General features: G+C 36.0%; 3 protein-coding genes across 3 annotated transcripts in view; 1 reads left to right on the top strand and 2 right to left on the bottom strand.

The window, feature by feature from the left end:
• Positions 1-1,094: 1,094 nt before the first annotated feature.
• Positions 1,095-14,957, bottom strand: knl1 (kinetochore scaffold 1). Its single transcript, XM_056737566.1, has 26 exons — positions 14,842-14,957; positions 14,330-14,379; positions 13,465-13,504; positions 13,308-13,361; positions 13,141-13,226; positions 12,995-13,047; positions 12,756-12,777; positions 12,573-12,613; positions 12,328-12,380; positions 8,147-12,229; positions 7,886-7,994; positions 7,722-7,789; positions 5,713-5,811; positions 5,509-5,624; positions 5,230-5,320; positions 4,975-5,091; positions 4,778-4,865; positions 4,606-4,689; positions 4,468-4,507; positions 4,262-4,366; positions 3,058-3,158; positions 2,906-2,971; positions 2,584-2,693; positions 2,045-2,166; positions 1,822-1,947; positions 1,095-1,293 (listed from the first exon to the last, which is right to left on the bottom strand). The coding sequence occupies exons 2-26, from the start codon at positions 14,347-14,349 to the stop codon at positions 1,197-1,199; spliced, it is 5,991 nt and encodes a 1,996-aa protein (XP_056593544.1). The 5' UTR covers positions 14,350-14,379; positions 14,842-14,957; the 3' UTR covers positions 1,095-1,196.
• A 154-nt stretch (positions 14,958-15,111) lies between these two features.
• On the top strand, positions 15,112-17,727 carry knstrn (kinetochore localized astrin (SPAG5) binding protein). Its single transcript, XM_056737565.1, has 8 exons — positions 15,112-15,231; positions 15,675-15,769; positions 15,878-15,904; positions 16,005-16,104; positions 16,216-16,330; positions 16,428-16,489; positions 16,731-16,805; positions 17,050-17,727. The coding sequence occupies exons 2-8, from the start codon at positions 15,684-15,686 to the stop codon at positions 17,179-17,181; spliced, it is 597 nt and encodes a 198-aa protein (XP_056593543.1). The 5' UTR covers positions 15,112-15,231; positions 15,675-15,683; the 3' UTR covers positions 17,182-17,727.
• A 2,268-nt stretch (positions 17,728-19,995) lies between these two features.
• Positions 19,996-27,288, bottom strand: part of sdk1b (sidekick cell adhesion molecule 1b) — a 189,864-nt gene continuing 182,571 nt past the window's right edge. The window contains 7 exon segments of the mRNA XM_056771518.1: positions 19,996-21,401; positions 22,596-22,725; positions 22,956-23,076; positions 23,716-23,853; positions 24,271-24,435; positions 24,855-24,980; positions 27,073-27,234. Of these exon segments, the coding sequence (XP_056627496.1) occupies positions 21,132-21,401; positions 22,596-22,725; positions 22,956-23,076; positions 23,716-23,853; positions 24,271-24,435; positions 24,855-24,980; positions 27,073-27,234 (1,112 nt within the window). The 3' untranslated portion in view covers positions 19,996-21,131.

The raw sequence follows: 27,288 nt of genomic DNA, 5'->3' as shown, positions 1-27,288 counted from the left end.
GTCACAACATTGCGGATACAACATTGTCATTTAATAATATGATGCATCTTTGCTAATGCGTGTGTATGATAAATATTTTATTGCATTAGGGCTAATGCTTATGCACTTAAAAGACTCTTATGATTTTTTTCCACCACCGCTACACGCAGTAATGAGTAATGTCTGCTATGGCTGTTAAATGGATTTGTGATTCACATGTCGCATCGATTTCCTCTCAGGAATTAATATTACATACCTATGTCTCCATCTTCAACAGCGGTTGTTACTACTGGAAGTAAATTGGTATTAGCTCCGTTGTATTCAGAACAAAATTTCTTGAATACCAAAATTAGGTCATGTTTACGTTAAACCTCAAGGAAAACTTCACAATTCCAAACAGATAATAGTCAAATTTTGCAAAAACAGATGTGGCCAAAAGTGCTATCCAACTTTAGGAAATACAAGTAGTTACAAAAGTTGGCACACCAGAGCTCCAAAAATGTCCAAAATACTTTATAATTTAAAAAACCTTCACATGGTGCGTGACGTTTCGAGCACAGCTCTTCATCAGACTTCAGAAAATAAACACCTTTGCTTTCTTTTCAAAAATGTAAGAATGGTATATTAAAACGTTCTATTTAGTATTGTGCTTGGATTGTAAAGTGAAGCTCAGGTTGTGTGCACTATTGTCTGCACTAGCTTTGTTTTTTTATGCAGTTTTTTATAAACAGCACCCACATTTCCAGATATGCTGTAGTTTGCCCTTTTTGTCAAATCACTTGATCAAACAAAAACTTTAAAAGTTTTGTGTATCTATTTTGTCCCTTAATCTTCCCTCCGGTTAAATAAAACCAAATATGAAGTGTATAAGCCCATGGCCGTCCCTTTTGGCCACTACTGTATGTCCAAAAATGTTGACCTGCTGTAGGCAATGTAAAAAGAATTATGCTCTCATGTCATTTCAAGGCATAACAGAGACCAGCTAGTGTGCAAAAGCTATTATACCGATTACTGGAATGGGTCAGAGTTGAACCGGTTACATGTGCACAGAATTCCAAATGACCCAATATGCCCAGTGTTTCCGCCCAAAATAAAGAACTTTCAAACTCTGTTCATTGTGGTTATTCTTTTAATGGATATTTGATCATACGAACACTAATATTTACAAACTTTTAAATGAACAGAAGGGTGGAGGGATTAAACACAGGTTTGACATCCTAGCACAGGAGATCACTGTGAATGTTCTTGAGGATTTTTGTCAGATAGTTCCTGCCTGGACTCACGGATGACACAATGTCTTCAATTTGGCTCAACCTAAACGAAGTAAAACATGTAAGTAAAGCAACCGACTCAACATCAACAATAAATGACAATAATAGTATTTATATTTTTATAACAAATAAGCAATCATTCATTATATATTATTATATTTAATAAATAATAAATATTTATTATAACATGAATAATTTTCATGATCTAGTGAAAACTGCTTTACAAATCTAATTTATTTCCACCACCTGTAAGTATTGCAGCCTACATTCTAGGAAGCACACAAATAAAAGTATGAAAATTGGTTTGTCGTGGAGAGATGATGTTCTGTGATAAACTACACTAGCCGCAAATAGATTTTCTATCGAAAAAAACGGAATTCCAATTATTATGAATTTAATATCTTATCTCGACATAATTGAAAAACAATGTAATTCACAGCAAACCGCTTTCAATCCCCAGGACATTTGTTATCAGACAACAACCTCAGTTTTATCAACTCCACTCGTGAGTCATGACAGCATATAAAAACTGAAACAACTATATGCAACACAGAAAACACTGCTTTCAAACCTGGTGTTGCCGATGTGACTTTGGAAGTTCTGTATTTGTAGAGGTTTAAAGGGATAGTCAGGGGTGACCAACAGACTTAACTCAAACTTTTCAAATGCTTTCAGACTTGAGAACATGATATGGATTCTGAAATAAAAAACAGCACTTTTAATTGCATTCCTCCAAACATCTTCAAAACATGCATATTTTTAATATGATGATTATTAAATGTTTGATGACGTACTGCGTGTCCACACAAGTGATCTGTCGAATGCAAAGCCTCAGTCCTCCTGACTTCTTCAGTCGATGAATCTCCTCACCCAAAAGTCGGAGACGACCCGCCAGCAAACTGAGACCATGAAGCAGCTGTTCAGAAACAGTCAGACAACATATAAACAACAGTCAAACTATATATCAAGATACGTTTTATATACAAAAGAAAACATTAAGCATAAATATGCACATCCTATGTACACACTTTTGTCTATGGGTACACACATTTTAAAGATAAAATTAATTTAAAGTTTTACAAATGAAGTCCCAGAGCAGTTGTGCAGAAGGCTTACTTTGCTCAAATACACAGAGCAAATTTGAAAGACCGATAAAACGAGCAACAACAGGTTTTCCCTCACAGTTTATTGTTTGTTTTTAATTAAAATTGGAACAGAGCCATTATTGTCAAGTACCAAAATTATCAAAAATATTTTGGACCGGTCTATTGTTCAGTGTAAAGCACAGCCGCTGTAGCAAAACCATGTGTCCATTGATCAAAAGCGTGCTTACCTCTGGTATATGTCTAGTTGTGGGGTACTTTTGCATCCAATGAACTTGAGACTTATTGTGCAGTTCTAGCAACCTGTGAACCATGCTGGCATGACACTCAGACTTTTCCACTTTAAAAAGAAAAGTATATTAAGTAAATGATACAAACTATAACATTCTATAATGCGATGTAAAACATGTTGGGATTATTTACATCCAGCCAATGTTTGCAAAAATAAGCAATGTTTGGATGATCAGGATTGTATGAATAAATAACTAGACCCAGAATATGGAAATGACTAAAAATGACAAAACGAACAAACAAAAAGAACAACTCTCTTACAATCCAGTCTCAAATGGAGCGATACGTCCATCTTCCGCTCTACATCCTCAGTCATCCATTCCTTCCCTGATAGACAAGATCATTTTAGGTTACTGTTGAATGTGTTTACAACGTAAACATTCCAAGTAATAGTAAAGCAATAATCAACTCACCAGCAGGTGTTTGTAGCTTCACCTGCAGGTGCACAGTGTTGTGAAGGAAAGTAAACAAAGCTCCACTTTCATCCGTCTCATCCAGACGCCACTCATTCAAACTGAAAGACATAACAGGACTCGAACATGAGCAATTCAAAAGTTAAAAGGCTAGTTTTAAGAATAAACAAACACCAAGACGAACAATCCTTCATAACACAACATGCGGTATTAAGCTAAATGGGAATAAATTGACAATATGGATTAGTATTGAAAATGTTATGTGCACTGCAACTAGGGCTGGAGTCATTTGAATTGCATCGATTCTGTCTTAAATTCCGAGTCTGATTATCTATTTAGATTCTTATCGATTCTCAGTTTCGATTCCACAGTTGAAGTAAAACATTTAGATTTCAACTGTATGGTCATTTCGACATATATGGCCTGCTTATTCACTTGTATGTAAAGAATGTATATATTTATGAACACAGTTTTGTAAATGTAGAAAATTTGATACCGGCTTTTATTGACAATTTAGCTTCTCTTGGATCTGTTTTGCCTCCATTTCTGCTTTAAGAAATCCTCTACCGCATTCCTTTTAAATTACTGCAAATTAGCGCCTGATGAAAAATGTAATTCGTATTTTTAGAGAAATGTTGTTAATATTGTATATGATATCATCCACCCGCAATAAATCTGAATGCATTTTTTTTATTACCCGACCCACCAGACCCGCGGATCATCCGCAGCTCCCGCGGTTTTAACCGCCATCTGCGTATCACTATTGCGTATACATTTGGGTGGTCTTCGTCAAATCATTCCACGAACTGACGTAGATTTGTGTTGGTGTGGTTACCCAAGGCGTTTCACGCAGGTCCGGGTAAGCATTCGCTTTTAGATAGAATGCATTTTTTGTTTCCGACACTTTAATTTTTTTAATTTTACGTGTCTAATACATCCATCGGCAACTTATAATACGCTAAAAAAGACAATTATTCTCACTATATGACCCCTTGAATCTCAAGTATCCGATTTCTAGCCTTTCAATTCCGACTCCAAATTAGAATTGATTTTCTATTCCGAACCCTAACTGCAACTACTCGCGGCTAGCGGACGATTTACGGCACTAAGATGTTTGGAACAGCTGCAGTGATGATTATGGAAGTGTTTCATACAACACTTGCTATGTAGACAGTGTAACTGATTTCTGCTTGAAGCAAATGACCTGTTTAAAGTTGCAAGATCACTCTTAAAGCCGCTGCATTCCTCTCGCAGCTTCTGCTCTTGGCCCTCAAAGGTCTTCAGTTGAATCTGTAGCTCATCAATTTCCCTGAAAGATTCACAATTATATTAAATTTATATATACACATAATAATATATACACATTTTCCAGATCTAAGATTTAATAAACAATTTCACAAAATGACATACCTTTCCTTCTCAGTGAAAGCAGAATTAAGCTTGTGTAAATCTGTTAATAACAACAACAACAACAACAAAGAAACACATCATTATTTTCTTGAATATTTTATAGGCCTTTACATTTCTGTCAAATTGTATACACAGTACCGTCTTCCTTTGCTTTCAAGTCTGGTCTGATTTGGGAAGAGTTGTGATTGTTTCCCACCATCGCTGCATCTATAGCTGCAATTTCTGGTTTAGAAAAAACAGTGTTTTATTTGCAAAGCTATGTACATACACCGCTACACAATGTTTAAATGAAGTGGAAAGTCTTCTGTACCTGTCTCTAAATCATTGATGCATCCATTCAATTCTTCCATCAGTTCATCTGTCTCCTTGATTTTACCAATGAGCTGATGTTTTGCGTCCTAAATGTCAGAGGTGATAAAATACACTAACCTTATACAATCCTTTAGACATTGAGAAACATGGAGGAATGTTTTATTTTGTATTATTTCTAGTTGGAGATGCCTTTACCTGTGTTGTTTTGATCAGCTGAGAGTACAAGACTCCCTTCATTTCGTGAGACAGTGCTTTGCTTCTTTTTCCAAAGAAAACTCTCCTCGCTTTCAACATGGCGCCAAAGCTTTTAAGCTGAGAAAAAAGAAGAAGGCTTAATCTAAAAGATGAACCTCATTACACCGGAAGACACTGAGACTGAAGCGGCATGTGCTACGATTTCATAGATTCTTAACCAAAGTTGAAGCAGATTTGGGTTTAAAAACAACACACCTGCTCTTTTGGGATGGTACATATCTCCTGCTGAAGGGCTCCGTTGATGCTTTTCAGGGCCTTTTCTTGTTCAGGGATTTCTTCTTTAAGTCTAAGAGGAATGTCATTTCATAAAACAATACATTATGATAATCTAGGAAGCAAAGTTTGGTGCCAATAGCGAGGCAGAATGTGCACACTTCATCTTTAATTTGTGTCCACACACTAGGATCAATTAAACATAGTAATTTAAATTCTGCAGTGATGTCATGTCATACACTGATCAAAGCCACTACACACCTTTCCACTATTTCCGTAAGCTCTTTACAATCTTGCTCATACACTCTCTGCTTAGGGTGATGTATGTATTTCTCCTTGAGTAAATCCTCCATGGTGCGAGTCTCTCCTGCTCTGCACTGCAAAGAGAAATGGATAAACCATCTCACATATACATGTAGATGTCAGTCACAATAAGGCAGAGCAGAAAAAAATGGGAACACTTACACTTTCAGGAAGAGCACTTGGTCTAGATTTATGGATAACGAAGTTGATACTGAAGTGGCTCAGGAACTCGTTCAAGGTGATGCTTCCGTCATCAAGTTTCTGGAAAAAGACACAAGGCGATGATCAACTAGACTTTCTTAGAATTTCTTCCACTGAAGTCACCCTTAAAGGCGCTTTTGCTATAAACCCCGACTCCACATAATCCACACTCTTGTTTCAATGATATTATTATGGTCTCTATGGCTTGAGTCTCTCTAACTGCTACCAGTTATCTGCACTTTACCAGTGTTTTCACTTTGCAAAATTGTTTCCTTTGCTACATTTACTACTTTATGAATAACACATGCTTTTTCCTCCAGTTATTCCTGGTTTCAAAGACAGCTTAGCTTAAAGGGAAAGTTCACCCCAATAGAGGAAAATTCATCTCACCATCTTGTCATTTCAAACCAGTATGATTTTCTTTTTTCCGCGGAACACAAAAGAAGATACTTTGAAAAATGTTGATAACCGAACAGCGGGTGCACCCATTGACTTCTATTGCATGAACACAAAACCAATGCTCGTGAATGGCTCCCATCGCTGTTCGGTCAACAACATTCTTCAAAATATCTTCTATTGTATTCTGCAGAAAAAAGGATGTCATACACATGTCACTTTAAGCCAGGACTATGCCTTAGTTGAATTAAGATATTTATGTTGCTTTTATAAAAATGCCATAGAAGAATACATTACTGGTGTGCATCTTGAGACAAAACAATGGCACTGATGTATTTGAATATGTTTCTGGGCAATTTATGAGTTAGGACAGGTCACATATTCATTTTAGTTTGGTACCCTTAAACCTTGTCTGTGAAACTGGGCCTTAAAGTAATAAATAAATGATTATTTGAACCCTTAATACTTAAAGACCCAATGTGGTAAAAATCTAGAATTTAATGTTTTTTATATGTTTTTTTTTTGTGTTTTTAATATGCATTAAGACAAACCCTCTGCTAAGTTATGATTTTAAACCATTTATGAGTATTTAGTTTTAATTAGGGATGTAACAATATACAATTTCACTGTATGATAATACCTAAGAATAAGCTCCACAGTACGAAATTATTGCAATATTTAAAATGACAAATAATGACTTGTAAACATACAATAAGCATCCTCTTTTCTTTATCTTCAAATATAAACTGTTGCTTAGAGTTACGAGTTATAGTATGAGAAGGGTCAAACAACCTAAAAATCCCTTTTATAAAAGAAAATAATTGCACCAGATAGACCTCGACAAAGGTATCATCTATTATTTGTTATGCTAGGCCCAGAAGACCTATTGTTTCATCCAATCATGTGACCACGATAATATCGAGACAATTTTTTCTATTGCGATAACACAATATTGATAATACTGTTACACCGCTAGTTTAACTTTGATCACAGGGGGACTTTAAGTACATAAATCTAGTACTTTCTTAAGCCTTTTTACAAAATAACATTACGAAGATATACCTAAAAATGTATTTATGAAATGTGGTGGAAAAGATCTGTTGGATCAGCTGCACATAATAAAGTTATATTTGCTCAGCAAAATAAATCTATGTTCACGTATCCCAGTCTTTCTTTGTTAAACAAACACGATTTTTATATGGAAAAGTTACATATTTTGATTTAAAGTTCCAGCTCAAATATTTTGAAGTAATGTAGGGTGACCATGACATATGCGCTGGACAAATTCGACCTCTTGAGAACGCACTTGAAATCCTGGCAATGATGTGTCTGGGAAAAATGGTACGTATGGTCACCCTAGGTAATGTGAAATAACAATTAGAAATAAAAAATTCTAACTACCCAATACCCAAAGCAGCTACAAAATCCAAATATATAACAAACTCCTCTAAATCTTAAAGATATATAAACGTTAAATACTAACAAGTGTTTCCCTGTACTAAAAAACACATAAACAACACTTTACAAAAAATTACTCTCAAAAAGCAGTCTAACGCATGCAAAAATACTAGTACCTTGTTGAATTCAAATTCGTAATCCGACGTCCCATCTACATGAGATTCATAGTGGGAGCTTCTGAGAGCTGTAAAACAGATGTTTTCTTTATTAATACCCCACACAAACCCTCTCTCATTGCACAGCGATTAAACATTTTAATGTATTTGATAACGCAACTCACTGGATTCATAAACTCCTGTATCTTCTCTTGGCTTTGGACTGCGATTCTGAGCGGCGTGACTCGTAAAATAACCTTCCCACTGTACGCCAGCTTCATGACAGTCAGACCCCTGAGGAGACAGAAATTTGATGAATTAGCATAATAACGCACATGAATGGAGCCCACGCTTAACACTTTATTACAGAACAACCTCCAAGCATGTAGTGGAAATATCAAGCCAACAAATGATTAAGCAGAAAATTATTAAAACGTCTTGCTCACCATGTCAGAGATGTATGCTTTCTTGTTTGGTTCCGCTGTAACGTTGGTTTCTTCAAGATACGGTCTTTTCAAAGCTTGGCTGGTGTTCACGTCTGGTTCAAAGACATCATTCTCTAAGAGCTCCTCGTTCATAAGTGCACCCGAAGAATCAACTCGTTCCTCTTCTTTGTGAATCGGCCAATTTTCAAGAGTTCCTGACAAATCCTCTTCGGTGCTCATCTCGGGAAATTCTTCGTCATTGATGTTGACTGTTTCGCAGTTGCTGTTTAGCTTGACGTCCAAATGTTTCTCCACGTAAAAACACTGCAAATCGTGAGTACTTGGGGTTATGGTCTTGTTCGGAGTTATAGCCGTAGCTCTCTTGGAAAGTTTCGGCACAACGCCACTGAATGAAACCCTTGATAAGAATGGCTGCTTTCTAAGACTGAATGGTGTGGTCTTGTCATTTTGAAAAGATTTATCTTTCTGTTTGACGTTAGGTGTAACAATTGACACCGGCTCTGTAGAAATGGCAGTTTCACAATGCTCTTTAGACATCTCTGGAAGTGAACATGAGGGCAAAGGCGCAGTTGCTCCCTTCAATACCTCTTCTTTAAGACGCCGTGACATATTTTGAAGCTCAATCTGAAAGTCTACCAAACTTCTCCTTCTTGATTTTGCATGTCGTAGCTCTTCTTTAATAAAGGAATCTGCGACAGAATCAGTTGAAGAAAGTTCAAGTTGGACCGAGTTTGAGCTCTGCTCCAGACCCTCGGCTACTTTTTCCACATTTCTGGAGGTCTCCACATTCGCTGCTCGTCTCTGATTAAATGTAATATTTTCTTGTATTTCGCTGGGTATTGTGATGACTTTTGTAACCTGCATGTTGTTGTCTTCATCAACAGATCCTGTGGTCATTGAATTGCTTCGATGTGCCATTTTGGAATTTCCATCAACTTGCATGTCAGCTGCAGTGTACGACTTTGTTGTATTAGTGAATTTGAGTCCGCTATCATCAAGGTCTGAGTTTGAAGAGAATAGGATGTGTTTTGAGTTGTAGACTTCATGGTTACTACCCCTTTTGGCAGCTTCAGACGCGTTATTCTGTTCTTCACTTGACCCTGGGCAAGAAACAGATGTTGATGCCCAAAGTGCACTTTCAGCTGCTTTGATCTTTGCACTAGTGCCTGCCAAAGTTCCTTGCGTGTCAATTGCAATCGTATTGCAACCTGTAAATTCCATTTTATCATCGACACCTAAAGTACTGGCTTGATGAATTACGTCCGTGCAATTTGGATCAATTTGTGCCGAAGGCAACAGATTTCGGTCAGTCTTCCTTTTCTCAGTGGATACGAGGCTCCTCGACATAATATTTGCAGTGAATGCCTCGGTCATGTCCATACAGTCAACATTAGGTCTGGACAATGAAGTTACAAGGTTCAAACTCTTCCTCGATTTACCTTTCGGTTTGACGCTCTCGTAGTTTTCAGCCTCAAGTACGACAGTCTGACATTGTGTCATTTCCATATCATCAAGCTTTGAGAAATTCTTCAGACAGTTATTGACTTCAATATTTTTAGGATTGGGAAACGACAACACGCCTCTTTCTGACATTTTTCGAGTCGCCACCGCTTTCCTCTCACTGACTGGTAACATTTGCACCTCAGTCATCTCCATGGGTTCAGAAACAACGATGGTTTGGTTTTCCAAGGACGGTGCTCTTCTCATGGAGGTTGTGTTTGCAGCTAGCAAGGTGCGATTCGAGTCTATGTTAACAGTCGCACATCCAGTCAACTCCATTTCGTCTGGACTTGGAGGAGCAATTCCAGCAAAGGTACTTGGTTCACCTGTCAAGTCCATACAGTCACTTTGATTGTGAGTTGAGGATGTAAGCATTGCAGGTAAAACAACACTTTGTCCTTTCCCTCTATTGGAAGCTGAATGGGCGTTAAGGACAATACGTCCAGAGAATGCTTGAGTCATGTCCATCCCATCGCCATATTCAGTTTCAGACCTTAAAGCACGAGAAAAACTCTTCCGGGAGCTGCTCAGAGGTTTGTCACCACCGAACTGTTTGGACTCGAGAACGATTGTTTGACATTGTGTCATCTCCATATCATCAAAATTGGCAGATTTGGTTTGGTCCACAATCTTCCCGTTTCCGGTCACATTGATATTTGAGTTCTTGCTTATTTGTGGATATGGATAAGCACCGGCAGTGTATTCTCTTTCTTGAACAGACACTTCTAATGCCTCCGTCATCTCCATATCATCAGAATCAGCAGTCTGAGCTATTGGGGAATTGCCGGACTCTTTTAGACTTATTCTCTCTTCATTTCTAAACACATCCACAGAGGGCATCTTGCCTGGTTTGTGAATTTGAAGCAGAGCTTCCATTTTCAAATCTTCCTCTTGAACAGAACTTGATATGGATGCATGTGGCATACTCTTTCTTGAGTTGCTTAACTGTTTGTCGTCACTAAACTGTTTGGCCTCGAAAACGATAGTTTGACACTGTGTCATCTCCATATCATCAAAATGATCGGTCTGGGGGATTGGAAGACAGCAAGATCCATTTTCATCCATTATCCTGGCATTTCCAGTCACATTAAATGAGGACTTCTTGGTTATTTGGGAAAACGGAAGTGATATTTTCTTCATATTACTGAATGTATATTCTTTTTCTTGGACAGACACTTCTAAGGCCTCGGTCATCTCCATATCATCAGAATAAGCATGTTGTGTTATTGAGAGATTGCCAGATTTGTTTTGAGCCATTATCTCTTCATTTCTAATGGAGGACATCTTACTTGGTCTGTGAATTTGAAGCAAAGCTCCATCTGTTATACTTGCTGTATGTTCTTTATTTTGAACAGAACTAGACATGGATGCATTAGACAAACTCCTTCTTGAGTTAACCAATGACTTCTCTCCACTGAACTGTTTGGACTCAAGAACAATAGTTTGGCACTGTGTCATCTCCATATCATCATAATTAGCACCTTGAGCTATTGAAAGATGACCAGATTTGTTTTGATCCACTATTACACCATTTCCCATCCCATTAAAAGAGGATTTCTTGCTTATTTTGGGAAATAAAAACAGACTTTCGTTTTTCATACTGGCTGTATTCTCTTTCTCTTGAACAGATACATCTAAAGTCTCTGTCATCTCCATATCATCAGAATTAGCAGGTTGGGCCATTGAGAGATTGCTTTGAAAATGCCCTGGTTTGTTTCGATCCATTATCTCTACATTTCCAGCCACATTAAAATGGGATATTTTGCTAGCTTTGGAAATTGAAGTTTCCTCTTTCGTACTGATTGCGTGTTCCTTTTCTCGACGGGAAACATCAAACATTCCTGTCATCTCCATTGCATCATCGTTCTCTGAGAAATAATGGGATCTGTTGTGATCCAGAGCCGAATGATTATTGTGACTGATATTTCCTGTAAGCTTAACATTGATAGCGGCAGTCTGGCTTTGAGTGAGCTCCATGTCATCATCATGTGAAAACATCGGTGTTGAAGCAATACCACTATTTCCAGAAACAAAAGACAAAACAGGCTGACCGTTACTTCGGTTTTCAATAACAGCAGTGTGACTTGTGGTCACTTCCACAGTATTGTCTTCAGAAAATGCAACACGGGAACGTCTCCGTTGAAGTCCCCTTGGTTGTTGTGGGTTACCTTTGGTGACGGAATGCTGAACTTGTTGCATTAAAAACGGTGGCAGGTGATTCTCCTTGTCAATTTCCGATGTGCTTGTATAGGCAAGCTCTTTTTTAGAAGACAAGGGTACAACATTTTTTATAGTGGGTAGCGATATACTCGCAAGAAAAGCATTGAAGTCTGAGTCCATGTTTGGATTTTTAGTCTCGACTTTTGTGCAACATGAAACACGCTTCTGACCGGCAACATTCTGATCCCCGATGACCTGTGCTGCTTTGAGGCCAAAATCTGGCTTCAACTGCTCAATTTCGTTATCCTTATCAATTGATATTGTGTGGCTGTGTGTCATATCCATGTATCCAGTCTCTTCTCCAATCAACATTGTTCTATCCACACAGTCATCTTGCAGGACAGGATCTGAGAAGAAGTTCTCCTAAAATGATATAGAAAAAGAAAGACAAAAACACATGATAAGTAGACATGTTTTGTTTGCATGTTTTCATTTTCAGCATTAGATAAATTGGTACTGACCCTGCCCAGATGCTGGGATACATATAGAGGAGTGTTTAACAAAGTGTCTAGGCCTGAAAAGGGAATAAAAAAGTAATTTAGTAATTCATTCTTTAATTGTGAGAATCATTCACAAAATGAAAACTTGCTTGCGTGAGATCAGAAGATACTGTATTACAAAAGCAGCGAAGATCACAAAGTACAACTGAAGTCTTATTAAAAATACAACTACATTAACTGAAATGTTTTTTGTCTAAAAACATTACCTTTGATTTGGTGATTTCCCTCTTCAACAAAATGCAGAATCCTTTCATTAGAGAGACAATGCCGTTATTATCATATATTAGTTATATATTACACACACACACAATCAAATAAAAAGATTTATTTAACAATTTGAACAGTGTGCCTGTTATATGATATGTTAAATAGTATGATCTATGACTTACTTTTCATCTGGTCTGCCATCTCCTGTTTAATTAAAAGGCAAAACGCGATGAGATATATAACAGTGGCAGCATATTTTTGTACTGTGATATACAGAATTCATGTATTCTACACCTGGGACAGCCAACATATATTTCAATACACAGTTCAATATAAAAACACTGGTTATAGCCTAGTAAGTGCCAGCTAACTCTAGGTACAATAAACTTAACAACGAACTATAAACAACTAGAACACTCACCGACAGCTGTGTTCGGAACAGATGCCAAAACGGGAGATTCACTCTTTATATCTCTGCGAAATTAAAAACATTGTCTATATATTGGATGTGCATCTTTCATTTTCTGCATTTTTTACCATTATGAGGGTTGAGATCATTAAACTTACTTCGAAAAAACACGGACATTTTTCGTTGCTGCAAAACTCACTCGCCGTGAAATTCTCTTCTTCTCAATAGGCTTGGTGACTTCCTCCTACATAAACAGCATAATAAAACTTTATTAGACAAAGAAACAACAACAAAAAACACTTAAAACATTGAGCAACTTATTCACCTGTGGCTCCTCTGGTTCGGGTACTCTCATTGATGTCCGAGGAGCTTTTAAAATCTGTTTGGGGACAATAAAGAGAAAAGTTAGCATTTCACCTGTCTTTAATAGAGCATCACATTATTCAGACCCTAATATGGATGATAAAAGACAGGATACATACTGATGACAACCTCCTTCTGGAAGATTTTCCTCCCTCATTTCTGTGTAGAACAAACGTGGACACATAAATGTTAATAGTTCTTTGGTAACAAGATACAACACAATACAGTACACTCGAAAAGTAATCTATGTAAGCAAACAACATGTGGATACACATTCAAGTCAAATTATCATCAATAAGTCTTGCATTATTATGGCAGTTCCATATTATGGACAAAAGAGCATTTTGTCATGCAGGGGGATGAAACAAATGAAAGGTTTGCAGCAGACAGTAACAACTTTTTTATGTGTTCTATAGATAACTAATAAAGGGGATTATAACATGTTTCATCTTTTGGGCAGTGAAAATGTCTGCACAGAAGCTTCACATTTAAGATTCTGTCCTCATCGGCCAGCAGAAAACGCTCTTATTGTTTAGCCCTATTTTTTCTGACAGTTTTGACTTCACAAAATAAAAAAGCATTTGAACATTTTGAACACTAGCAGACAGACTGGACCATTTATATGAGATCAATAACTGTGAATTGTTCATCTAAAAATACAGCTATTATTAAGAAGACAAAGGCAGTTGGAAATTCTTCACGCTTTCTAAAAATATTTTAGCTTTATTATGTGTAAAGGATTATACAAGGAACCTCACACTAGACAACACTCAATATAAATTCATTTGACACATCACCTACCAATTTAAAGTAAAAGGTGCCAATAATTGACAATACATTTTGAAAGAAAATGTGCCATTTACAACTTCTGTTAGACATACACGAAATCTTCATATGGAATACCCATAAGCAGGTTGTTAAATATCTGTTAACATTACTATTTGCTACTATTTGCTACAAAAAAGTCAAAAAGATCAAACTTACACGAGATTCAACTGCTCCATCTTCAGGTCACGTGGAAAACTGCACTAAATCTAAATAAGATATAGTGAGAAAAGACTATAAATAGCGTGTATATTATTGATCAGTAACAATGAACTGTAACTGTAGTATTTGGTTAAGCTACACCCAATACATTTACATTTGCAGCAACATAAGGACAACAAAAAACAAAGCGTAGTAAAACGGGTTTCAATAATTTGGATAATTACACACGATAAACATAATTTGGTTGAATTATTCTTTACTATCTTGTTAACCAATCTGATAATAATGTATACGTCTTTCCAAGTTCAAAACCTGAAGTCTTAAACTAGAAATCTGACAGTCATATGTAAGAAATTCACGAGCTCTAAATAACATTTCCACGCAAAATTGAAGATAGCAAACATCTCTTGACATCTCGATGACTCGAATATATAAACACACATGCACATTAGTTGAAAAATCTATTGTATTTAGATTGTTTGAAATAAATAAACAATAAAGCGCAATACCTAAATGCAACTTCCCTCCATCCGCTGCTTATTTTCTCCTTGTAAAATTTGAACTCAACCGCCGCGTCTCTTCGTCTCGTTCATAACGCGCGACCGAAGCACATCCGCGCCCTCTGCTGGAAAGGAGAACATCATATCAACACATCTAAATATTAAAAACAAAACTTATTTATTAGGCGATTTTACACATTTAAGACTTTACCGTATTTTATTCACGTTGAAATTTCGTTGCGTTTTAACGCTATTCATTAATATCACATTTATAGCCAAAACGGATGTGTTGGGGAGGAGGCGGAAGTGACGCGTTTTATTTTGAAAATCTGTGGTGGCGCTGAATAAAACCGGGGTTTTAAAATTAAAGCTTTCTCTGCATAAAGATTCTGTTTTGTGGTAAGTTTATAAGTAATACACATAATTGTGTCCTTCATTTGTGTGAATGTCTGATATGTAAGATTGTGACGCTTAGTTAGATCACCACGAGTCACAGTAGTGTCGCATGTTTTGAAATCTTTCATAATAAAGATCAAAGTAACATGCAACATGGTAAAGCGACATCATTCAATGTTACTTTCACTAGTGTAACGTTGGCACCTAAAATACAAACGTTTCCTTATAAATGTATTTGTCTCTCAAGCATAAATCGTGATATTAAAAATACGTCAGTTAATGTGACCAAATGCAATGTTTTTTGTGTGAAGCACGTCATCCTAAATAAGCCTTTATAGTTGTGAGATGTGCAAACTGTTATTTCTTTACAGAATTTATGAATAGAACTTACCGTTACTGAATTTTTTTTTGCATGTAAGTGTATGAGATTTTGTGTTCTTCTGAAGGCTGGAGTCATGAAGAAAGTTCAAGTGAAAGAGGCCATCCCTTCACAGACAGGTGTGACATCCAAAACGGCACATGCCAAAAACGACACAGACAAGTGAGTGAATCTGTCAAAAACAATTTTATCACCATATATGCAATTCTTAACATGTATGTTTAATTGTATATTTACTTGACACACATTTAAACACATTTTTTTTTTCAGAAAGAGCCAGCAGAGATCTCTAAAAGTGTGAGTATAATGATGGTGGTAATTGTAATTCATCTGTTATACGGATTTAAAAATGAAATATGTTTTTTGAAATGTTAAATACTTCTTTTGTTTTTCTTAGACCAACCACAAGATACGGACAGCAAAATGATTTAAGGGAACAGAATCGAAACTTGACTGCGACAAATGAAGACCTGCAGAGACAGCTTGAAGAAATGAAGGTGATAATGTCAAGGATCTGATCCAGTCATGTACTCAAATGCATTAAATAAATATAATATTATTGGGAAGATAATATTTAAGTCATTCATTCTTGAATGATGTTTTTAAAGGTAACAGTAACTGAACTGAACCATCGATGCTCGGACATCCAGGGGGAAAACAGAGAAATTCAGAAACAGCTGCGAGACTGCCATGTCTTACTTGTTGCAGAAAATCTCGACCCAGGTGATTGGTTTTTACCTGTCTGCTGGATCATGAGTCCTTACAAATGGCGCTGAGAGATGTATCTGGTTTTGTTTGAATCTAACAACCTTAAATTCAGTTTCAGGGGAGAAGTTGGGCCAAACAGCACAGCAGAATGAAGAACAAAGAAAGGACATTATGGTAACTCAATATTTACTTATTTTTTATTCATGCATATTTTATCTTGCATGTTAAGTAATTTGCGTACTATTACTACTATTATATAAAATTGTAGTAGGTGATAGGGTGAAATCACGTCACATTAAAACAGAAATTGTTTATTATTATTATTATAACCAGTGATACATTTATAGTGAATAGACTGTAAATGCCTATAAAATGATTTATTTCTTATTGTTTAATTTTGTTGTTGTAATAACAGACTGTTTCGCAAAATCTTTTGACTGAACTGAAACTGTTTGGAGAGATGGCTCAGGAGCACGCAGCAAATTTACAGGTCATTATCAGTATCACTATTAGCATTTCTTTATCATAATTAAAAATTTAAAACGGCAGCACTATCCAGACATTATAGATATTTCACTATACTATAATTTTCACAAATCCAACGTCCACAACCATATTCATTTGACATGCATTTTATTTTTTGATGATGCCTCTACAAAAGTACAGCTCACCTTAGTGGCTTAAAATAGGATTTGTAATGTGAATCACTGTTTGGTCTTTGTGAACGCTTCTAGGAAGTGCAGAATACCATGAGAGACCTGACGGAAAACCATGAAAAGCTCCAGCAGGATAGAGCATTGTTCAATCTGGATGTGGAGGAAATGGAGAGAGCTTTGGCGGAGGCAGAGAGGCTCTTGATAGACTAAATGAAAGAAACTCTTCCGCTGGCCATATGGTGGTGTTCCAAGATGTGTCAATCTAAAAAAACAGACACCATTGTGAAAACAAACCTTTTGAACAGAATTGTTACTGCATGACCAATATTTTCAAAACCTCGTTTTTTAAATACTACTTTGTTGACATAAAATGCTTTACAGTGTGTCTAAACTCTATCTGTGAAAACATTGGTTTGTTTGATTACCCTTTGAGACATAATTTCAACTATTTTCATGTAAAAATACATATAAGCACTTCTAGAAAAATGGAGCCTGTTTATTTGTGAATGCTCTGGAAAAATTGAAAAGCTATTAACTGCAAAACTGGCTTTGAAAAAGAGATTGGTTATTCTTTTGTGGTCCCATTATAGTTGGAAAAATCAAGGCTGCTTTTTTACTTAAGGATGTTATAGCACTATGACTAAATACTGTGACGTTGTAAGCAAAGGTAGGATTTTCAGCTTTCGGGCAGCTCTCCTCATTCTGTCTCCCTGCCTCCAGTGCTTGTAAAAGAAAGTCATTTATAAGAGAGTGAAATGTGTTGATGCCTGCATTATTATATCATCTGATATCTGCAGAAAATGACACAATCAGATCTGAGCCTGAGCGCAGGCTTGATTTATAAACCAAATCCACATTGTGTGAACAGCAGTAAGAACCTTAAATGTCTTTTGTTTAGCCAAAAAGGAGGAAAAGATGATCAGTAAAATACATATTTCGTACATTTAATCATAGTACTCAAAACAAGTGTATTACAATGATAAAGCCTCAATATCACAGGCCATAATAGTGATAAAGGGTTGTTACAGTGGACCATAAAAAAGATTTGAGCCACATTTCAAAACTCTTATCGAAATATATACAAAAATGTGTTTGACACCTGTGACATAAAACGTATCGTGAAGGTTTAGTGCTTGGGGAATTTGTATGAAGTTATAAATTGAGTAATAATGACAACGTTTGGTTTATTTATTAGAGCAAAGGGATGTAAAATGAATTGTAGGTAGATTTTGTACATTTTGGGGAAAAGGTGTGATATTGCAGACACTAAACATATCTTGGGTTCCTTGAATGTGCGAATAAGTTTGATTTTAAAGTAACATGACACCACTAAACACATCACACAGTTTCAGTATGACTTTCGTCTGTTGTGTGAATGGTTCTCAAAGTGAAACACTTGGGGTTTAGGGTTCAGAAAACAAAAAAATAATAACAGCAGTTGTAATGTAAGTGTAAAAGACAAATGCATGTTGTTTTCTAAAAGCAATTGTGACCTACAGGCTATAATGCTTTAAAGATTTGGTTCAATGCCACGGTAGTTTTTTTATTAAAAAATAAATAAGACCTCACGTTGTGTTATTTACACACTCCCTCCCATATTTTCTACCCTCATAAAAAATTTGGACTGGGTTCGTTTTTCTGCGTTTTTCGCACCAGAACCAAGCAATTTGACAATACAGACACCGTACAAACAAGCGCCAAATACGACCATTTCAACTCACTTTAAGAGTACTCGAGTACAATGCTGGTAAATGCACACAAAATGAATTGTGGGTAATATAGCTGTAAGAACATTGACTAACGGTTTAGTGTTTTGAAGTGAATACAGTTGTGTCCTTCAGGTAAACAATACACTGCATAGTCCTTCCTGTCCTTGAACCTAACGCGTTGCTCATTTAGATGCGGAAATTGCTAAGTAGACCGTCCGTGTCTATTCTTTGTTATAAATTATAAATTTTGCATAGAACAGAAGAATTTCTAGGTCAGAAAAATGCTTCACACAAGTATTGACTGTCCAAGTTCAGCCACTGCGTTTGAAGTATGGAGTCTTGTTATACATACATGTTAAAGAAACAGTTCACCTAAAAAAAATCTTAATTTGAGTTCAAATTTGTACAGAAAAACACAGAGAAAGATATTTAGAAGAATGTTTGTAACTAAACAGTTCTTGGTCACCACTGACTACCATAGTAGGAAACAAGTGTCTGTTATGTTGAACACAAAAGAAGATATTATAAGGATGTAGGAAAGCAAATTATTCTGGGGAACTTTTACATACCATTGTAATTTTTTCCTACTATGGTAGTCAATGGTGGCCAAGAACTGTGTAGTTACAAGCATTCTCCCAAATATCTTTCTGTTTTCATCAGAACAAAGAAATTTGATAAATAACAGATTCGGAACAACTCGAGGGCGAGTAAATGATGACAGAAGGTTTTTTTTCGAGTAAACTGTGCCTTTAAACTCAGTAACCAAAGGACAAATATGAGATATCTTCAAATGTCACTATATAGTACAGCATTAATTTTTTAATACACAAACTTAATATCTGTGTACTGTATATTATAAAAAATAGAATTTGGTATTATAAACATAGCCTACTGCATGTATTGGGTCTGAATTACTGTATCTGTATAATAAAAAATGACAATTCTTTTATCATCAACCTCCCTTATGTCGTTTCAAACCTTTCATCTTTTCTCTACAGAACACAAAAGAAGATATTTTGAAGAACGTTGGTAACCTATCAACTTTCATCCCCATTGACTTCCATTGTATGAACACAAAACCACCAAGACATTTTTCGAAATATCTTCTTCTTTTCAAAAATGAATGACACGAGAGCGAGTAAACGACTGAACGAATTCTCATTTTTGTTGATTTGTTTTCCTTTAAAGGGTTCAAACTGGCAACCTTTTTGTTCCCACCCCAGATCCGTACCGTCACTCTCAACTTCTATGCAACACAATTATGGTCATTTTTACTTGTGCATTTTATTCATTCAGCACTTTCTTTCATATTGAAATAAATATTCAACATCAAATGAGATGAAAAATCGGTGTATATTTGGATTTCTTATCAACTCTCTGGGTGACTGGATTGTACACACACAGCAAGCCAGTCAAACAAACAGCGTGATTGTGACTTGCAGAAATGAACGTCACTAAAGAACTACGTCGACTTGGCACAAACCTGCACTACAGTAAAAACGTCGTTCGTACAAAAGTGATCCTAAAAATATACACACATCCAGCATCATTTACAGTATTGCTAACCTAAGAAAACATCTGTTGTGAGCGCACCTTTGTGACCCGGCCTGAGAAAAACAGACTAAAGTCACAAAATCTAATTCTGACGTACTGAGCCTCAAAGTTTGATATCAACTATTCATTTCCCTTGATTTCATATTTGACATGGCCTCACTTAGTCAATACTAAAGATATCAAGGTTATATTTTCACTTATATCTTTCAGGATGATTTGATGTAGAAAACAGTGAATCACAAAAAATGCCTTGAGCTGGGTCTTCACAGGCAGGGTCACATTTTCTTTCTGGATAAAGCATCACCCTTTTGGTTTAAGAGAGCCATACATGTGCAAAGGCAGTTTTTTCAGTGCTTCTTTCACCCATCTTCGACACAAAAACACACACAAACAAGTTATTCCAATCTAACACACTGTACAACTCAGATTTTCGGCGATCTTCAAATAGAGTTTCGGGGATCAGGGAGGAGAGAAAGTTATTCGCTGAATCACTCAAGCGTGTGTTTGCCCAAATATTACGACTAATCCCGCGGAGTTGCTACAGAGCGGGATTTCAGAACAAAGGAATATCCGGCCTCCGTTGTGGTTCTTTGAGTCTTTGAGAAATGAGTATCCTGCTAAAGAGTCTCACAGTGTAAAGTCTCCGCGCCCGTTGGGTCGCGGTTAATCTTCCAAAATCCACCCAGAAATGATTAACACATTAACAATGAGATACTTTAATACCTTCCCTTCTTTGAAGAGAGGAGATCTAACATACACATTTCGGGTAATTAGAGGATAATCGTCTCTGGGAAAACACATTCAGTTTCTTTGATGCTCCGAGACAATGCGACTCGTCCCGTTAAGGGTCCTGTTTGTCAGCCTCCAGCTTGCTTTTGACTTGATCTCGTAAGTTAATCAGACAAACGATGAGAAGCCAGTCACTGGGGTGCGTGTTCCCGGTGCGGGCTGTCCTGTGGGGGTGTAGACGCCCCCTACGCTGTGCTGGGTCACCACAGTCTGATAATAACCCCCCTCCGCGTCTGTCGGGGTACAGTCTTCCAAGCCTCCACCGGTTTTCAGGCCTTTGGGCTGCCGCTTCCATGAGTTGTAATAGGTGGGGTCGCTCATGTAGTGATTGACGAACGAGTGCTTGGGATGATCGTCCTCGTAGTCACTGTCGCTCACCTGCACACGAGAGATGATGGGATGGATCCAGACAAGAGAGAAAGTAACTTTAAAATATGGATGTAAACGTATTAACGTGAATTATAAATTAGGTTTCAGGAGCTCCTGATGAAAATATTTCCTGTGGAGGGTTACGAAGTGAGAAATGTGCATGGTCAAGTGATATCAAAATGGCAGTCACCATAAGTGGGGTGTGTACGATATTTAAAATACAATATATATATGTGAATTATTAAATAATTTTAATGAAACCATATCAAATATTTTATAAATACGTTATTATAAATTAATTGTATTATTTAATTTTAATTATTTATTTAATTTTGCCTTTTTAATAGATGTTTTATATTTTATATATAATATATTTTTTAAATGTTTTGTTATATATGTTATTAAAAAAAATGATAAGATATTTTACAAATATTATGAAAATATAAAAAATATAAAAGTCTAGTAAAAAAGCAAAAATGTAATAAATAATAAAAAATCTGTTATAGACCTTTATTATAGACTTAACAGATTTTCATTGGTTATGTGATCTCTAAATGGTGGCCACTATGAAGCGGGTCTGTACGGTATATCATTTTTATCTTATTTTATTCTATAATTATTAAATAAATATTAATAAAACAGTATAAATGTTTGTATATATAGAAACTGTATAATATATTCATTTGATTATTTTTATATCGTTTTTATTTTTGAATAGATTTTTTTCTTTTAAATATTGTTAAAAAGATTTCATTACATATTTTATACTACAAAATATAGAATAAAATATTTCCCAAATATTATAACAATATTAAAAGATAAAAAAATACTGTTATAGACCATTTTGCAAATTGTAACAATAGTCCAGAAGCACTTTTAAGTTTATCTTTTTGAAATTTCACAAATATGATTAAGTCTTAAAGATCTTCATTTAACATTTTAATTCAAACCTAAATGTTTTGCTCGTTGTATATTTAATTCTAACGTTTCTGTAGTGTCAAGAAACTGAAACAGGAAGTCCTTCTGGATTAGTGTTGTTTACATTTTGCTAAATGTACTTTAAAAATATATTGGTCATTTGATCAACTCATATCTGATGAATTCTCTAAATGAAAAAAGAAGGTCCTCTCTACATAAACCACTCTCAGTTCTTTATGTGGTATTAGATGTTGAAGAGCAGTCAGATGGTGTTTGTGTATATACCTCTGACTCAGAGAGATCTGTGGGTTTCTCTGTGAGGGTGGTGCTCTCCGTTAAAACCGCCCCATTGTAGTTATTACAGATGTCTTCATCTGAGTAGTGCAGACCACCTGGGCTTGGCCGTGGGGGTGACCTGTGGACCAATAAGTTTCATATCATGAACATAGCCAATAATAGATCACACAGTATGAAGAAGTTTCTAAGAAGCACACCTGAACCACTTTTATGTTTGACATATGGATTATTTTATAACATGGATTAGTCCTGGTTTCCTTCAATTAATTTAGCAAGATTTATCATACTTTAGTACACTGTAATATAGAATAATGTGACATGCAACATGTAGCTGAATTGAAACTTCACCTCGTTCCATTCTTCTTGAGGAAAGTGCTTTTCACATTCAGATGTCTGCTGTTTAACTCTAATGCTGTGAAACCGCCATTATCGAGGGTTACGGCCTCTTCTACAGTGGAGATATGCTTTCCTGTGGGAAACATTACATGACATTAATGAAACTGTAGAAAATACTTTAATGTGCTTAATTCAGGCATATCAATACATTATGCGGGTTTCCCACAACTGTTGGAAATGGAAACACAATTTATACATTCACCAAAAGCTTATAATCTAAAGCAAGGTGCATTCAAGCTATACATGTTATATACATACTGTATATATTATCTTATATTGAAACCATAAATGAATATATTTATTTATTGCATTTTTCTCATTTTTACAGATTGCTATTATTATAAATTATTTTAATTTGTATGAATATAACCATTTATTATTGTTTATGTTATTATTAGTTATTGTTTTCTTTTTATTACTATTAATTATAATATAAATTATTATTTGACATTTTAAATTGTTATTATTATTTGACATTTTATTATTATAAAATTAAAACTCTTTTTCTCTTTCTTAAATTAACATACTTAACTTAAGTAAATATTCAATATTCAATGACCAAATTTAACATTTAAGTAATAAACAAGATAATGTATTGTACATTCCACTGGTCAGTATAACAAAATATAACTTGTGAGCCGCCTTACAATGTCTGCGTTTATTCTGTGATAATGCCCAGCTGACTGTACGTTATATTCCTTGTAACTCTCACCTGTACCACAGCTCCTGTACTTCTTGTTTTGTCCCAGCAGCAGCAAACCAAACACAACCATCAGAATCAGAATGAGGCTGATCAGCGCCATGACGACCAGGAACCACCATTCCTCATAGAAAGGCGTTTCAGACAGAGCTACAACAACAGACCACAGTATTTCATTTAGTTCATTATTTACAAAATGAGAGCCCTCAAACAATATTGATGTCAATAACAAAACAACTGTTTATTTTTTATTAAATTATTCTGCTAACAGATTTTGAACATTTAGATGTTTAACACTAGATGGCAGAAGAGACTGCAGAGTAATCCAACAACCCAAAGAAAACAAAATACCTGTCAGCTACTTCACAATGTTTTTTACCCCCCATAGCGGTACTCCTTATCACAGGTATTGAGGACAACATTCGCTAAGCATAAAATGTGCATGAAGTGTACCTGTATACATGCGTCTAGTGAACAGCAAGCCATCTTTAATAAACGTTCAATCACCCGTTACCTTTAAAAATGGGTAAATGTACCACAGTGCAGCAAAATAATGAGGAAGATTACCAGACATGGCAGTGGAAGGCGGACTGGGATCCCCGTAGCCGAAACGGTTGACGGCGATGACACGGAACTCGTAGGCCACACCTGAACGTAGGCGGTCCAGACTAATGGTGTACGAGAAGCTTCCAGGTGGGAGATGTTTGACGAATGTATCCCATAATCCTTCATCTGGAAATGTAGGGGGAAGTAATCAGTCGCCACACAAGGGAGAAAAATGAAGAAGTCAGAACTAGAAGGTTAATTGAGAACACGCCTGGTTTTAAAAGAACATGTAGTACAGGGAAATCAACCATAGGGGGCGCCAGAGATACAGACAGATTTTATGAACTGTACATTATCTTATTTATGTTACAGTACATGTACATTTTGATATGTAATCCAAACAACATTGGCCCCCATTGACATCCATTGTATGGAATTCTCCAAATATTTTCGAGAGGGTGATGACAGAATTTTGTAAGTATGCCTTTGAGAACCTACAAAAATTGTGCAGTGGTCCATATAAGTTTGAGAACTCCTGATGTGAAACGTGAGTCGTAAAAGTCAAGGGTGAGTTTGAACTACTCTGTCCCTCAACTACAGCTCACCTGATGGACGTGATTCAATGACGTATCCCGTGACAGGTCCCACCCCTTCAGCACCCTCTGACCAATGAAGCGTCAGAGCTGATGCTGATTTTGTGATTGAAGTCTGCAAGGGAGACCCAGGCGAGCCTATGAGACAAAAGCCAAGTTGAGACTAAATTCTGTAAGCATCTCACATCTGAACGATCAATAACATTACAGAAAGCTGTGTCTAAAAACGAATCTGGCCCATCTGATCAATCATAATATTTCAGACTGAATCACAGAGCTTAAACATCAGGCGGAAGGATGACAGTGATGAAATTCTGATCATTTAATCATCTTAAAACAGATTTTCTCCACTTACGTACAACACAAGCTTTTAAGACCGACAGCTTGAAGTTGTTTAGATTTCATAAAGGTCACATTGAAGCCTGAGGGATACATCTTCTTAAAAAGATCTGCGTTATTGGTTACAGTGACCTTACAGCATTCACAGCCACTATAACGTTTACGCTCTTCATTTCCCACAAATGTTCGCTCCTTTTGAATGAATCAGACTATTGTAAATGTCATGTGATTCTATACACTTACACATAAGCAGCAACGCTTTCAGTCTTATGTGCAGATCACGAATCTTCAAATAGTGAAAAAAAAACGTTTGTTGGTTTGATTTATCTTTTCAAACGATGCACCAAATTCAATTCTGCAGTTCAAAGCTCATTCTTTAATACTCATCATCACAATATATTTTGTTATAATATTCCTTTCTTTCTATATAACTTACATTTACATTTATGCATTTGGCAGACGCTTTTATCCAAAGCGACTTACATTGCTTTATCCTATACATTTTACATAGGTATTTGCAATCCCCTGGGATCGAACCCACAACCTTGTTAACGCAATGCTCTTACCACTGAGCTACAGGAAACTTCTTTTGCTTATTTCTATAGATAGTTTCATCTTAACAACATAAACAAATGTTACTCCGCACGCACACTTTTGTGACCCCAGGCTAACTTACAAAAGATTAACTGTAGATTATTTCTGATAACAATCAAAAGAAAGCGAGAAGAGACGTTTCTTGGCTAAACTTGCCTTTCCTATATTTTGAATTTAGACTGCGATACCAAGCTCAACCGCTAGATGTAAATGTACCATACGGTTTCTTTAAATGTGTCACAACTATAGGACCCATTCAACATATTGTTTTTTCAAAACAATTATTATATCGTAAAATGATCATATAAATTAATATTAACATAAATTAAATATGAATAGTTATATTATTAGACACTAGCCAAACACAAACCGGAAGCTAATTGGGGGTCAGGCGCACAATGCATAATTGTGAAGTATAAGAATAGAAAAGAATAATAATTAAATTGAAAAAATTATAAATTAAATTGAATAAAATTTGATTGAATTACTATTTTTTTTTAATTATAGAAAAAGTTATCGCTAATCTAGGAGAATACTGTTGCGCGCAGAAACCTTTTTTCATTGCAACCTTTGACTCTGCTTTTGGCCTTTCCTATGTGCTCTACTTGACCAATTAAAATAGATTTGATCCAAATTTGTATGTATATTTATGTATGTATGTATGTGTCTCCAAAACTCATTTAAACTGTAAAAAAATTATTACTGTTACAAAATTCTAGTAAAAAAAACGGATAAAGTACTGGCAGAAAATGACCAATACATTTTCCTTTATCTTAAGGACATTTCTGTCAATCCTAAAATGCAACATTATGCAGTTCAAAATGTTAAAGACAGGTTAAACAACAGTAAAAAATTATGGAAAAGTCCTTCATATTAAAAGATTTTATTGTGCTCTATTTTTACAGATTTATTTTGGAGTGTAAGCTTCTTACATCTTGATAATATAGAAGCGCTCCTTAACTTACATAAAATCACAATTTTAGTACGCCGCATTACTCAAACCAGTTTCACCCGGCCTTATTTCCATCTCCACCTAATTTTAAGCTTTGGAATAATAAAGCACATGTCTAAAACAGCGTCATGCTGGTGGGTTACAGGATGTGAGGCTTTAAATGGGGTTTTAAAAAAGCACTCGTTCAATGACTCAGACATTCAACAATTCATTTAATTCTCTTAATCCAGTCCTGTTTCTGTAGCTGCAGGGGATGTTTCTTACACATCCAGTCACTGTAGGAGTTACCATGCATGTTATTTTGCATTATTAATATTCAAAGTTAATATTCATATTTTCTCATACCTTCTACTGGTCCGGCGGTAACATTGGCCTCCAGCTCAGGTCCGTAAGTGATGGTTCGAGCCTGGACCTTGAAGCGATAGATCACGCCACTCATCAGGTCTCGAACCTTCAGCCAGCGCTGCCAGTTGCCTTTAATGTCCACCGTAACAATCTTACTGACACCTGCCAAGCAAAAAATGGTTACAGTAGTGTAACATTAAAATATGAAAGTCGCAT

This window comes from Triplophysa dalaica, chromosome 2 (assembly GCF_015846415.1).
Source record: "Triplophysa dalaica isolate WHDGS20190420 chromosome 2, ASM1584641v1, whole genome shotgun sequence".
NCBI lineage: Eukaryota > Metazoa > Chordata > Actinopteri > Cypriniformes > Nemacheilidae > Triplophysa > Triplophysa dalaica.
The sequence above is the reverse complement of the archived record's forward strand: the minus strand, read 5'-3'. Positions and strand labels throughout refer to the sequence as shown.

Coding starts and splice junctions, on each gene's coding strand:
- knl1 (XM_056737566.1), bottom strand. CDS start 14,349: ATGGAGCAGTTGAATCTCGT. Junction 4,367..4,467: donor GCTTTCACTGAGAAGGAAAG/GTATGTCATTTT, acceptor TGAATCTTTCAG/GGAAATTGATGAGCTACAGA. Junction 1,294..1,821: donor AGTCACATCGGCAACACCAG/GTTTGAAAGCAG, acceptor TACTTCGTTTAG/GTTGAGCCAAATTGAAGACA.
- knstrn (XM_056737565.1), top strand. CDS start 15,684: ATGAAGAAAGTTCAAGTGAAAGAGGCCATCCCTTCACAGACAGGTGTG. Junction 15,905..16,004: donor CAGCAGAGATCTCTAAAAGT/GTGAGTATAATG, acceptor TGTTTTTCTTAG/ACCAACCACAAGATACGGAC. Junction 16,105..16,215: donor GACAGCTTGAAGAAATGAAG/GTGATAATGTCA, acceptor ATGTTTTTAAAG/GTAACAGTAACTGAACTGAA.